Genomic DNA, 13,277 nt, shown 5'->3' on the forward strand with positions numbered 1-13,277 from the left:
GGGGGGGGGGGACTAGGAGAGGAACTGAGGTGGGGAAGCTTCTGAAGCCCCCCCCACCGTGATCGATTGATTGATTGTGAATAGCACAGCTGGAGGGGGGCAAAGGCGCACTTCACGGTCCCTCCCGTCTGTCCAGCAGGCTGCCCCTGGTGCCTTCCAAGTACTCCATGACTGTGATGATGTTCGTCATGATGCTGAGCTTTTACTACTTCTCGCGCCACGTAAGTGCCACACCCTCTTCTGTGGTAAGGGCCTCCCAGCAAGCTATCCTAGAACTCAGAAGCCCAGGCACCTAACAAGCAGCAGCTCCTTCACCTAACATGGCCCATGGGATGCACCAGCTCTGCTGTGCCCCGCTTCTTCCTCTGTCCTCCTCCAGGATGACCCTAGGCAGGCTCGAGGCCTCTGCACTCACCCGGGTATGGGTGATGGGGGTGTTCACTGAAATGCTAGCCTTGGAGTCAGAAGAGAAAGGGAAAGGCCCTAATGAAGTTCTGTTCGGTAAAGAGGAAGTATCCATACAAGGACAGTTAGCTTGGATGCCCCCAAGTGGTTTGCCAGGAAAGTACAGCTCCCTCAGATCCCTTCATAAATGGAGCTGCTAGAGATGGGGATGCCTCCTGGTTCTGGCAGAACCCTCTTTGTGACCCCTACGCCCCAGCCCAGCTTGGATCTCTACTGTATCAAGAGGCCCAGGTCCTTAATGCAACTGTGGGATGTCATTTTGATTAGGTGACTCCTTGCAGCTCTTCTGTCATTTAGTGGCCTCCTTCCAGTGTTATCCTACACGATATTCAATACCCCGTTCTAAACCTTTCCACTGGATGGCTTTAGAGCACACAGCTCACCTGACCTATGTTGTAGGTGGAAAAACTGGCCCGAACACTGTTCTTGTGGAAGATTGAGGTCCATGACCAGAAAGAACGTGTCTACGAGATGCGCCGATGGAACGAGGCCTTGGTCACCAACATGTTGCCTGAGCATGTTGCACGCCATTTTCTGGGGTCCAAGAAGAGAGATGAGGTAAGAGGATGTCATGTGGAGCTTATTCTTTCTCTGAGGAGCACTGAGTCAAGGTCCCTTTAAAACTGGGATTGGAAGTCCAAGTATGGCTGGACATAACCAGAAACAAACCAAGAGATATTCCCAGGGTCTCTGCTACACAATATTGCTGGTATGCTGCATCTCGGGACCCCCTACAGAACCAGAGTGCCCCTCCTGCCAATAACACCTTCTCAAACCAAGGTGGCTGACCACCCCACTCACCTTCCCTGGAGAGGTTTCTGTTATTGGGATGAAACACCGTGGCCATAAGCAACTTGGGGAGGAAGGGTTTATTTCATCTTACACTTCCAGGCAGGCAGTCCATCACCAAAGGCAGGCAGGACAGGGACAGATGCAGGGGCCATGGAGGAGTGCTTCTCATTCTAACCATTCAAAGTTGAGTTCAAACAGTTGAGTACACACATCCTGTGAGGCCAACCGAAGCTCCCGTAGTTCACCATCCTACCAGGCAGCCATCTCTCGAGTGCTTGGACCTTCTCTGTGAGGTGTATGCACGCGTGTATGCATGTGTTCACATGGAGGCTGAAGGTTCTTTACTGCTTGTCCCAATATGTGGAAGGAGTGTCTCTTGCAGAACCTGTGGCTCTCTGTTAGTGTGACTAGCCAGCTGGCTTCTACTCCCCATGCACTCAACCCTGGTCCTCCCGTTTGCACAGCAGTATCCCAGGCTGACCTTGCCTCTTTTTAGGAGCTGTACAGCCAGTCTTATGACGAGATTGGAGTCATGTTTGCCTCCTTGCCCAACTTTGCTGACTTCTACACTGAGGAGAGCATCAACAACGGCGGCATCGAGTGTCTACGCTTCCTCAATGAGATCATCTCTGATTTTGACTCTGTGAGTGTCCTCCTGTCAGAGCTAGCTCCTTTTGTATCACATCTCAGACAAGTTCTATACATTTCCCACGTGAGTCTTTTACAGTAACTGGGCTTCTGCGGCCATCTAGAACTCACGAGTCTGAGGGCTGAGGCAGAATCCTGGGGTGACCCTGGCAAGTTCATGGGGCTAAGGATTGTCCTCTCTCCTACCTCAAGCCCCTATTAAACATTGACTACATACTTTTTCTTAGGACTTCCACCACCTAAGGAAACTAGCCATTTAACTTAAGTTTATGGTAACTGAGGCTGAGGCTCACATGCCCAGGTAGCAGGGAATGAACAAAGGCAGTATAGGAGAGTGTCTCTCAGATACATTGTTGGGCCTTAGAAACGGGCAAACTTGATAGTGCATTCGCTCCTCTTCCTTAGTTGTTCTAATTCTGTCCTCAGCTCCTGGACAATCCCAAATTCCGGGTCATCACCAAGATCAAAACTATTGGCAGCACCTATATGGCAGCTTCAGGAGTCACACCAGATGTCAACACCAATGGCTTTACAAGCTCCAGCAAGGTAACCCAGTAACTAGAGAGGCAGCCCGTGCCCGCAGACCATGGGAAATGAGAATCAGATGAAGTTAATGAAGATTCTTGTGCAAAGGGCTCATTCCGATGGGCCATGCCCCCAGGGTTTAAGAACTGTATCAGTTCTGGATCGGTGGAGTCTCCCTGCTGCTGCTGCCTGGTCTTTTTGCTGAGCTCGGGTGGACCCATGGAGCCTGCTGTGTGATTCCCTGATGGAGAATCACGAGCAAGCACGGTTCTTGAAGCATCATCTAGTCTTCCTTTACATGGGAACTTCCTGAACTGAGGCTGAGTCAAGCAAGCGGAAGGTGTTCACTAAGTGCTTACAGCCTTGAGGAACCACGCAGGACCAGACTCAAACAGAGCAACGAGAGCTCTGCCTTGTGACCAGTCACGTGGCACACAGGATGCAGCTGAGACAGGGCCTCCTTCCCCTAAACAGATGTGGGAGGGAATTCTGCAGTGGTGACATGCTGGCCCTCCTTAGCAGCCTGCCACCTTGCGTCCGTACTTGCCACTTGCCTAGTTGTTATGGTCGTGGCCTGTTGGTTCTGACAGTGTCAACATGCTTTCACACAGGAGGAGAAGTCAGACAAGGAGCGCTGGCAGCACCTGGCTGACCTGGCTGACTTTGCATTAGCCATGAAGGACACGCTCACAAACATCAACAACCAGTCATTCAACAACTTCATGTTGCGCATAGGTAAAGGCACCACTAGCACTGGGGGCCTCAGCAGAACAGAGGCTTAAAAAGCAAAGGCAGATTGGTAGGGGAGCCAGAGGACCTTTAGTTCTGCCCTCTTGGAGATTGTTCATGTGTAGAATGTACAGTAATGGAGTAGTACAAAGATAAACCCATCCCTACTGTTCCCAATGGCAGTTCAGACTCCCTTCCGCACCTGCCTCCCCCAAGGTTTGTGCCAGCTACTCATATGAGGAGTGGCCTCACTACTGGGCAAATTTACAGGAGTTTGAAGTATTAGGAAGGTTACATTGAAGCTGGCCACTATAGTCCTGAGAGACAGTTGTGAAGGAATTTTTACCAAGGGACACAGGTGTTCCTATTAGCAGCCTTGTGGGCGGGGGTTAGATGATCGTCTGTGAGAGAGAAATTGGTAGTTTGTGGAAAGCTAATGCAAGCTTGGCTTGTGGCCATGCTCCATTCCTCTACTCTAGGCATGAACAAAGGAGGGGTTCTGGCTGGCGTCATTGGAGCCCGGAAACCACACTATGACATCTGGGGCAATACGGTCAATGTGGCCAGCAGGATGGAATCCACAGGAGTCATGGGCAACATCCAGGTATGTTCAGTACTAGAACTGAGCATGTTGGTTTGAATGCAGGGAGTCCAACACAAGTAGAAGCCTGGTGCTTTGCCATATATTACTGGCTCCTGCCTGTGGGCATTAGGTCAGTGTTGGCAGTGCCACAGGGCCAAGGAAACATGGACTGAGGCCTCTAAGGCTTTGATTCACTCAAAACATTTAAGATTCAGGTTTGGGTGGAAACGGCCTCCGTTCGGTAGAGTTAACAACTAAACTGTCTTGAACCTGTATCAGTGCCATGAAATGGTAGTCTGCTGCTTAAGTGACTGCCTGTGGGTCTCCCTTATGTGGGGCTGTATCTACATACTGCTACTGAGCTTCTACCCCACCATCTTGGCTTCCTCTTCTCTAACTTTGTCTCTGTTCTCCATGTACAGGTGGTAGAAGAGACGCAGGTCATCCTTCGAGAGTACGGCTTCCGCTTTGTGAGGCGAGGTCCCATCTTTGTGAAAGGCAAAGGGGAGCTTCTGACCTTTTTCTTGAAGGGGCGGGACAGGCCAGCTGCCTTCCCCAATGGCTCCTCTGTTACACTGCCCCACCAAGTGGTGGACAACCCCTGAGCGACCTCTGGCTCCACAGTGGTCCACATAGGAAGGGGGATTTTTTTGGAAGCAGTGAAAAGCTTTGGGAAAGGACAAATGACCAAGTCCTGGTGTTCCCAATTATTGAAGCGCACATTCCATAGACTTTAGGTTTCAGATTTCCTCCAGCCTTCCTGTGTGGATGTGAGCTCTGAGGGTGGCTATTCCTACTCCTCAGTGAGCCTGTAGCTTCCCCAAAGCAGGAGTCTTAGGCATAGTACTGGAGCAGCCTTTCCAGAGCCTTTGTTCCAGCTCAGCCCTTCACCCCTAGAGAGGCCATGGCCACTGTGAGCAGGATGCCAGCCGAGGCGGAACGAAGCTGCCTGTGCTGGGGGCGGGGAGCTCCGGTTGGGCTCAGGGCTGAGGAGGCTCTGCACCCGGCTGCTCCTTCCTGTCTGGTTAGGTCAATGGCCCTTACCCCACCCACTGTTCCTGATAATCTTGAAAGGTTCTTCTGGAACCCGTGTCACCTTAGTCACGAGAGCAGAAAGTGCAATATTTCCTTTCACCTGGTTGGGAAGGGGGGTTATTTCTGAAAGAAAAATATATAAACAGATCTTCTACATTTATATTTTTAACCTGTTCAAAAAACAACTTTCCAATATTGCCTTGTCTTCTGAGCTCTTGCTACAGTCGCCTTTGCTACTGCTTTAACAAAGAATCTGCAGGTGTTGATAAAGAACAGGACTGTTTTATTAAAAGCTTTACTCAACTTGATGAGACTGTTGTGGCAATTCTGTTACTGTGACACAGACCATGAACCTTTTATTCCAAACCTGTTAGGGGACCCATGGCTTACGTTCCATGCATTCTTCCTGGAGTTTGCTGGAGCTCCGACACATGGAGATTTCTAGGAAGCAGCTAAGTTAGAGTGAAGCCCAAACGCTGGGCCTGTGGAGTAAAGATCCTATCTGGGACTAACTAGCAGAGAGCGCAGGCGTTGTAATGAGAGGGCATGACCAGCAGGCAGGCCTAAGATGTCAAGAAGCCCTAAGCCGAGGAACAACACACACTGCACAGCACAGAGCCGTGGTGAAAGAGAAAAGGTACATTAACAGTCTCTAGGAAATGGGAAGAGGACAGCCATGACAGAGGAGCGTCCCCTGATCTATGTGTAGATTTCCAACAGTGTTTCCTTAAAAGGACTTTACGCATGCTGTTCTCTGCCCAACTGTTTTAGGAAACATTAAATACATAGAACCCCCAAGTATAAAAATACTGTCTCTCACCAAATAGTGGCCCAGCACATGCTGCTCCAAACCCAAGACTAAAAAATTCCCTTCTTAACCACAAGCCCTATCATGGATTTATAGCTTCCAGGAAAGCTAGAGATGCTTACAAAAGGTCTTCAGTTACCCCCATTCTAGCTGATTCCAGCAAGAACATATGCATACAACCAAGTCAGCACTGGTGCTTACAGGAGGAAGAGATATTCTGGAGCACTGGGCTGAGTGAACAGTGAACAAGCGGCCACTTTGGAGAACTGTTCCAACTGCCCAGTGCCTACAGATACGGACTTGTCTATGTGTACACGCAAGCTCCCTGTCATTCCCATGACGTGGGTATCTGTTCTCATGGTGGCATCCAGGCAAGCACTCTCCCAACAGCTTTTGCTGACTGGTCCTGAACTGGAGGCAGCACAAGTGTGTTCATTTCTGCTGTCCCCCAAATAGAGAAACAGTTTTTCAGGAGACCAGGTTCAAATGCAGCTTTTCGGTTTCTTTGGAAAATGAAGCAAACACCTTGTGCAGGGGCTTGGTACGGAAGAGCATCTGATGGGATGCTCTGTGCTCTTCCCAAGGAGGGGATGATGCCTCCACACCTAAAGAAAGAGATTCTGTCAAGCCCATTAATCCGACCAGGGGGTCAGAACCCAGACTGCCACTCTCCTGGACCCACGTGACTTATTTTTTTGTCTGTAGCTCTAGAGAAGATGCCTCGCCAGAACAATTCTGAGAGGAGGAACTTAGAAAAATACAGAGACTAGAACAATTTAAAACCTGTGGGTATGCAAGTTGTGGCATCGTCAGAATACTGCCTCCCCACTCCCCCATTACTGCCCATGTCAGATTATTATGGTACCTCTAGGTAAGAGGAAACCAAAGTCTCCTGGCCAGCCCTGACAAACTGCTACCTACAGAAAATACCCGAGAGGGCTAAGATGCTAACTTCATCACAGACAGTCCTAGGGCTCTGCCTTAGTTTTCTATCTTGGGGTTGGGGAGCACATGGCTGTGAAAATTAACTGTAAGATGAAAGCATTCTGGCCAATCTGGGAAAGGAAAGGGATAGGGTACTTAGCGTTTACAAAGAGGAAAAAACTGGAGACTGTAGAAATTGGTGACTTTCTAGTATGTGAACAGAGGGGCTCCAAGTGCTCTACTTGATGTTATCTCCATTTGCTTGAACCAGAACATGCCATTTCTTCAGTGAGGCATTGTTCCTCATACCTGGCCTTGTCACAGTGACATTCGTGGGAAGAGCTGCTGTGGGGTCCTCATACAGCAACCTGGCACTGAAGGAGAAGGTCTGGCATCTCTGTTCCACTTTATAGGTGAACGACAGCAAGTTGCACAGGGCGTTTCTCTGCAAAGGTCCCGTGAGGACATCGCAGAAGTCACTCTACCAGGGGGAGGATGGAGAGGGCAATTACTGCACCAGAGGTACTGTGCGGTACGGGGACCTCTCCAGCCTGACCACACACAACACTTTGTCTCAATGAAACAAAGGTCACCAAGAGTCTGGCAGGAAGCACTTGCCAGTGGATGATCAGGGAGCCGGTCGAGGGAGATACCATTTCTGCCAAGTTTCCCCAAGATTATCTTGTGTGGAAAGACATTTTGTTTAACTGATACCTGGATAGAGGTGGAACTGCTCAGCTCAGGTCATTCATTCCTTTGTATTTACTTTTGGGTTTCCAACCTCAGAAGACAGGCCAGAATTCAGGAGACCCACCCAGTCCTCTGTGGTAATGGCACCTGCACTACGTTCATCACAGCACTGTGCATATAACATCGGAGTGCAAAATCCCCGCTCGATTAACATCGTGGAAACTGCCCATATGGTGATAAAGTGAGGGTTGCCATTAGGACTGGGGTCCTGTCCCCAGGGCCCACTCTACAGCATCACTCAGAGTTGCAAAAGGGTGGGAAGTCACTCGTAGGTAAGAAACAAGTACTAGACAGCGAGTGGACAAGCCAGAGGTGGTGACACATGCCTATAACTACCCCTGGTGCCAAGGCAGGAAGACTGCTCTGAGAGTGGCTGGGACGTCACAGTAAGGTCCAGGCAAGCATGCGCTACAGAGTGAACACCTATTTCAAACCGGCTAGCCAACCAACCAACCAACCAGCCAACCAGAGTGAAGAAAAGGGGATGGACAGACTTCGCCTCAGGCTTGGGGCTGTAGCTTACTGGCAGAGTGCTCTGCCAGCATGCACAGGGCCTCCAATCTCCAACCTTGCCAATAGTCAATATAGTAAAGGTAAAACCAGCTATGTTGGCACCCGCTTGTAACCCCAGCATTTAGGAGGCAGGGGCAGGTATATTGGCTCAAGTGCCAGACCACCCTGGGCAACATATACAGCTAGGATTAGAGAACTCTATCAAGAATAAATGAGCTTTCTTCTTTAAGAAAGCTTGTTCCTTTGTCTTCCTTTGAAGTCTGTCATGGGCAATAAAATTAGACACAGAAATCCCTACACAAATACCTCAAGTTGGTCTGCCTGGTACTTCCTCCCCGCGTAGGCATTTAGGTATTCCCAGAGTCTAAACAGGAAGCGCTGAACATCAGTCTGTAGGTGTGCTGCGGCTATCTTTTCCAGAGGGATGAAGACTGGGACGGAATGGTGATGAATCCGGAGTGGTTTCTCTATGACGAGGTCCACAAAGTAGGAATCTAGTAGGTTCCCCTCAAAGGCTGTGCTGATGCACATGCAGACGCCACGACTGGTCAACTTCCCGCTGAGCCCTGGGCAAACAGTGAGCAACACCTCTCAAATGTCAGACAAAGGTCGCGGGTTGCCATCTGAGCATACAGACACAGTGTGAACAAAGGCTGCTGCTTTTTAGTCCCTAAGTTACAGTTCATGTGAGTTCCCAGTTTTCCCCACAGTTCTCTATGGCATCGATGAACAAATTACTATTTATGGTAAAACAGAGATTGGAAGTTCAAACTCTAACCACGACTATAACTTAGGCAAGCAGTAAAGAAAGTTCTAGCAGAGGGTCTAGCAAGCGACCGTGAAGAGAATGGTTCCAGCCAGCCGCCAACAAACCAGCACGCCAGCTTGTGTATGCGTGGTAGTGTGTGCACGCAAGTCCTGAGAAACCAAGTCTAGCACCGATAATACAGCTAGCCAACTAACTCAGAACCAAGCAGATCAGAACTAAGTCCTACCCGTAAAGCGATATGCCTCCAGAATGGCGTCCACATTTCTCCACTCCCTTTCCAGAACTTCCTGTTCACTGATCACGGTTCTGCTTGGGTCTTCTTTGGCAGGAGGTTCTTTAACCTACAAGATAGGTAGCAAATCTGACTGGTTACATCAGAGGTACCACAAAGTCTGCCACCGTCTGACTCAGTAACAATAAACAGTTTATTCTGTATATTCTGCATCAGAAATTGGTCTTTGTGTGACCACAGCCTCACAGGATGGATGCACAGAGAGGATGTAGGCCATACTGTGAGGAATTGGGAGCAGAAACTGCTAGCTAATAAACCAGGTTTGATGGCACCAGAGAAGACTATAGAGAACAAGAAAAGGTGAGAAGGGAGTCCAGGCAGCACAGGATGTGGAGAGCTAAAGCCAGAGAAGCTGTTCTCAGCCAGACTGTAGGGCTTTGTGAGCCGGGACTCCCCAGACTTGAACTTGCAGCTCTAGCCCAGCAGACACTACCAGGCCACCTTTTCTTCAGAGGATAAGTGTGAGCTGGCTGAACTACCCAATGAAATAAGCAAACAGAAAATGATCTGAAGGCATTAGAGAAAATCCAAACAAGACTGAGAAGAGAAAGAAAGAAAAGCTTTTGATGAAGCCCGCTGTCCTGAAGTTCTCCTCTCCTTCAGAGCACTCTCTCATCTGCTGCACTCCAAGGCCTACTTTCAAGGAGATAAAAGCTGAAGACCCCTGCTACCACAACGGCCAAGATCTCACAAGAAAGGGAGCCCACGTCTGCATACAATCTAACACTTGCCAAGTCCAGAACTGCACGTGTGTGGCTATGTCTAAGAAATGACATAAAAGAAACCACTGATGGTTATAAAAGCAGTGGGTAGACCTGTCCTCAACACTTCCAAACCTGTGACTGTAGAAGGGCCGCACCCTAGACCTCTCAAGCAGCTATATGCTAACTGCCTGCCTGAAGAAACAAAACTGAGGTCTCTGGAGGAGGACAGTGGCTCAGAAGCAGCCATCCATGCTCTCACACTCAACAGCGAGCATGGGGCCTGATTAACTTGCTGCCAACTGACATAAGCCAGCAGTGGTGCTCAGCCTGCGGGTCCAGACCACTTTGGAGTTGAACGACCCTTTCACAGGGTCCATCAGAAATACAGACATTTACATTATGATTTGTAATAACAGCTATGAAGCAGCAACAAAAACCATTTTATGGGTGTGGTTGGGGGTCACGAGAGCATGCAGAACTGTATTAAAGGGTGGCGGCATTAGGAAGGCTTAGAACCATTGTTCTAGAGTCATCTGAAAGGGGAACTGTTGCGGGAGATAATAAAAAGGACAGCAGGTTCCAGCTGGGTGTTCTCATCTCGGCTGACTCTCTGGCCTGGAGCTCCCCAGACGTCTCCACCTGACTTGCTAAGTTCCCTTGGTGGGTCATTGCCACGCCAGCCCCATGCAATGACCGCCCACCCTGTGGTTAGCTGTCACAATTCCCAGTAACCTGGTAAAATTAAAACTCTAGAAGTTTATAATTAAGCAGTCAGATTTATATATCAATAAATTCTCAATTCACGAGATTCCCTACACAATAATTTCAAAGTCAATTGATAATGATAGAAGGTGCCCACCTAGATTAGACAAATTATCCCAATTATTCTATCACCATATGATATTATAGCTATCTATGGCTCATCCTCCATCTTCCTCCTCCCTTCTCTTGTGTTGATCCCTGTCTCTGCAACTCTTAGCTCTGCCTCCCTTTTCCCATCCAATCACAGGCTTCTTGTTGTATTAATATTTAAAGTAATTGGGCAGGGAAAATCCAGCTACAGGGAACCTTAATTGAGAGAATGCCCCCATCAGACTGACTGGAGGCAAGTCTGTGGGGACATTTCTTGATTAATGATTGACATGAGAGGGCTTAGCCACTGTGGGCAGTGCCTAGCCCACAACTCCTGAGAGCAAGTTATCCTGGGCTGTAGGACAAGCAGACTACGCAAGTATGGTGGGCAAGCCAGTAAGCAGGTCCTCCATGTGCTTCAGTGCCTGCCTTGATTTCCCTCATCATAAATGCAAAGCTGGAAGAGATAATCTTCCCCTCCACCCCAAGTCTGTTTTGGCCATGGTGTGTCATAAGGAACTAACTAGTACACATGTTTTGGTCATGGTGTGTCATAACAGGAACTAACTAGTACACATGTTTTGGCCATGGTGTGTCATAGCAGGAACTAACTAGTACACATGTTTTGGCCATGGTGTGTCATAGCAGGAACTAACTAGTACACATGTTTTGGTCATAGTGTGTCATAACAGGAACTAACTAGTACACATGTTTTGGCCATGGTGTGTCATAGCAGGAACTAACTAGTACACATGTTTTGGCCATGGTGTGTCATAGCAGGAACTAATTAGTACACATGTTTTGGCCATGGTGTGTCATAGCAGGAACTAACTAGTACACATGTTTTGGCCATGGTGTGTCATAAGGAACTAACTAGTACACATGTTTTGGCCATGGTGTGTCATAGCAGGAACTAACTAGTACACATGTTTTGGCCATGGTGTGTCATAGCAGGAACTAACTAGTACACATGTTTTGGCCATGGTGTGTCATAAGGAACTAACTAGTACACATGTTTTGGCCATGGTGTGTCATAGCAGGAACTAACTAGTACACATGTTTTGGTCATAGTGTGTCATAACAGGAACTAACTAGTACACATGTTTTGGCCATGGTGTGTCATAGCAGGAACTAACTAGTACACATGTTTTGGCCATGGTGTGTCATAGCAGGAACTAATTAGTACACATGTTTTGGCCATGGTGTGTCATAAGGAACTAACTAGTACACATGTTTTGGCCATGGTGTGTCATAGCAGGAACTAACTAGTACACATGTTTTGGTCATGGTGTGTCATAGCAGGAACTAACTAGTACACATGTTTTGGCCATGGTGTGTCATAGCAGGAACTAACTAGTACACATGTTTTGGCCATGGTGTGTCATAGCAGGAACTAACTAGTACACATGTTTTGGTCATGGTGTGTCATAGCAGGAACTAACTAGTACACATGTTTTGGCCATGGTGTGTCATAGCAGGAACTAACTAGTACACATGTTTTGGCCATGGTGTGTCATAGCAGGAACTAATTAGTACACATGTTTTGGTCATGGTGTGTCATAGCAGGAACTAACTAGTACACATGTTTTGGTCATGGTGTGTCATAACAGGAACTAACTAGTACACATGTTTTGGTCATGGTGTGTCATAACAGGAACTAACTAGTACACATGTTTTGGCCATGGTGTGTCATAGCAGGAAATAACTAGTACACATGTTTTGGCCATGGTGTGTCATAGCAGGAACTAACTAGTACACATGTTTTGGTCATAGTGTGTCATAACAGGAACTAACTAGTACACATGTTTTGGCCATGGTGTGTCATAGCAGGAACTAACTAGTACACATGTTTTGGCCATGGTGTGTCATAGCAGGAACTAATTAGTACACATGTTTTGGCCATGGTGTGTCATAAGGAACTAACTAGTACACATGTTTTGGCCATGGTGTGTCATAGCAGGAACTAACTAGTACACATGTTTTGGCCATGGTGTGTCATAGCAGGAACTAACTAGTACACATGTTTTGGCCATGGTGTGTCATAGCAGGAACTAACTAGTACACATGTTTTGGCCATGGTGTGTCATAGCAGGAACTAACTAGTACACATGTTTTGGTCATGGTGTGTCATAGCAGGAACTAACTAGTACACATGTTTTGGCCATGGTGTGTCATAGCAGGAACTAACTAGTACACATGTTTTGGCCATGGTGTGTCATAGCAGGAACTAATTAGTACACATGTTTTGGTCATGGTGTGTCATAGCAGGAACTAACTAGTACACATGTTTTGGCCATGGTGTGTCATAGCAGGAACTAACTAGTACACATGTTTTGGTCATGGTGTGTCATAGCAGGAACTAACTAGTACACATGTTTTGGCCATGGTGTGTCATAGCAGGAACTAACTAGTACACGTTTTGGCCATGGTGTGTCATAGCAGGAACTAACTAGTACACATGTTTTGGTCATGGTGTGTCATAACAGGAACTAACTAGTACACATGTTTTGGCCATGGTGTGTCATAAGGAACTAACTAGTACACATGTTTTGGCCATGGTGTGTCATAGCAGGAACTAACTAGTACACATGTTTTGGTCATGGTGTGTCATAGCAGGAACTAACTAGTACACATGTTTTGGTCATGGTGTGTCATAGCAGGAACTAACTAGTACACATGTTTTGGCCATGGTGTGTCATAGCAGGAACTAACTAGTACACATGTTTTGGTCATGGTGTGTCATAGCAGGAACTAACTAGTACACATGTTTTGGCCATGGTGTGTCATAGCAGGAACTAACTAGTACACATGTTTTGGGCATGGTGTGTCATAACAGAAACTAACTAGTACACATGTTTTGGCCATGGTGTGTCATAGCAGGAACTAAC

General features: G+C 47.8%; 2 protein-coding genes across 16 annotated transcripts in view; one reads left to right on the forward strand and one right to left on the reverse strand.

Annotated features, from left to right (window-relative positions):
- The window catches only part of Adcy3 (adenylate cyclase 3), an 80,410-nt gene extending 75,325 nt beyond the window's left edge, over positions 1-5,085 (forward strand). For 3 of the 7 annotated variants that reach the window (XM_006514933.3, XM_006514934.4, XM_006514935.4), the window contains exons 16-22: positions 137-221; positions 865-1,023; positions 1,754-1,900; positions 2,332-2,451; positions 3,042-3,165; positions 3,639-3,763; positions 4,165-4,912. In XM_006514933.3, the coding sequence (XP_006514996.1) occupies positions 137-221; positions 865-1,023; positions 1,754-1,900; positions 2,332-2,451; positions 3,042-3,165; positions 3,639-3,763; positions 4,165-4,347 (943 nt within the window). In that variant the 3' untranslated portion in view covers positions 4,348-4,912. Of the gene's footprint in view, positions 1-136; positions 222-864; positions 1,024-1,753; positions 1,901-2,331; positions 2,452-3,041; positions 3,166-3,638; positions 3,764-4,164 lie in introns of all 7 variants that reach the window. The other 4 variants (NM_001159537.1, NM_001159536.1, XM_006514932.3 and 1 more) reach the window with 3 other exon arrangements.
- Cenpo (centromere protein O) overlaps positions 1-13,277 on the reverse strand; it is a 38,858-nt gene that overhangs the window by 13,043 nt on the left and 12,538 nt on the right. For 4 of the 9 annotated variants that reach the window (XM_006515152.4, XM_030246807.1, XM_011243884.3 and 1 more), the window contains exons 4-5: positions 8,768-8,882; positions 8,079-8,338 (exon numbers count right to left, since the gene is read on the reverse strand). In XM_006515152.4, coding sequence (XP_006515215.1) covers positions 8,079-8,338; positions 8,768-8,882 — 375 coding nt within the window. Of the gene's footprint in view, positions 1-5,039; positions 6,191-6,818; positions 6,991-8,078; positions 8,339-8,767; positions 8,883-13,277 lie in introns of those variants that run through there. The other 5 variants (XR_872422.3, XR_381196.4, XM_011243883.3 and 2 more) reach the window with 2 other exon arrangements.

Source organism: Mus musculus, chromosome 12 (assembly GCF_000001635.26).
Source record: "Mus musculus strain C57BL/6J chromosome 12, GRCm38.p6 C57BL/6J".
Classification (NCBI taxonomy): Eukaryota; Metazoa; Chordata; class Mammalia; order Rodentia; family Muridae; genus Mus; species Mus musculus.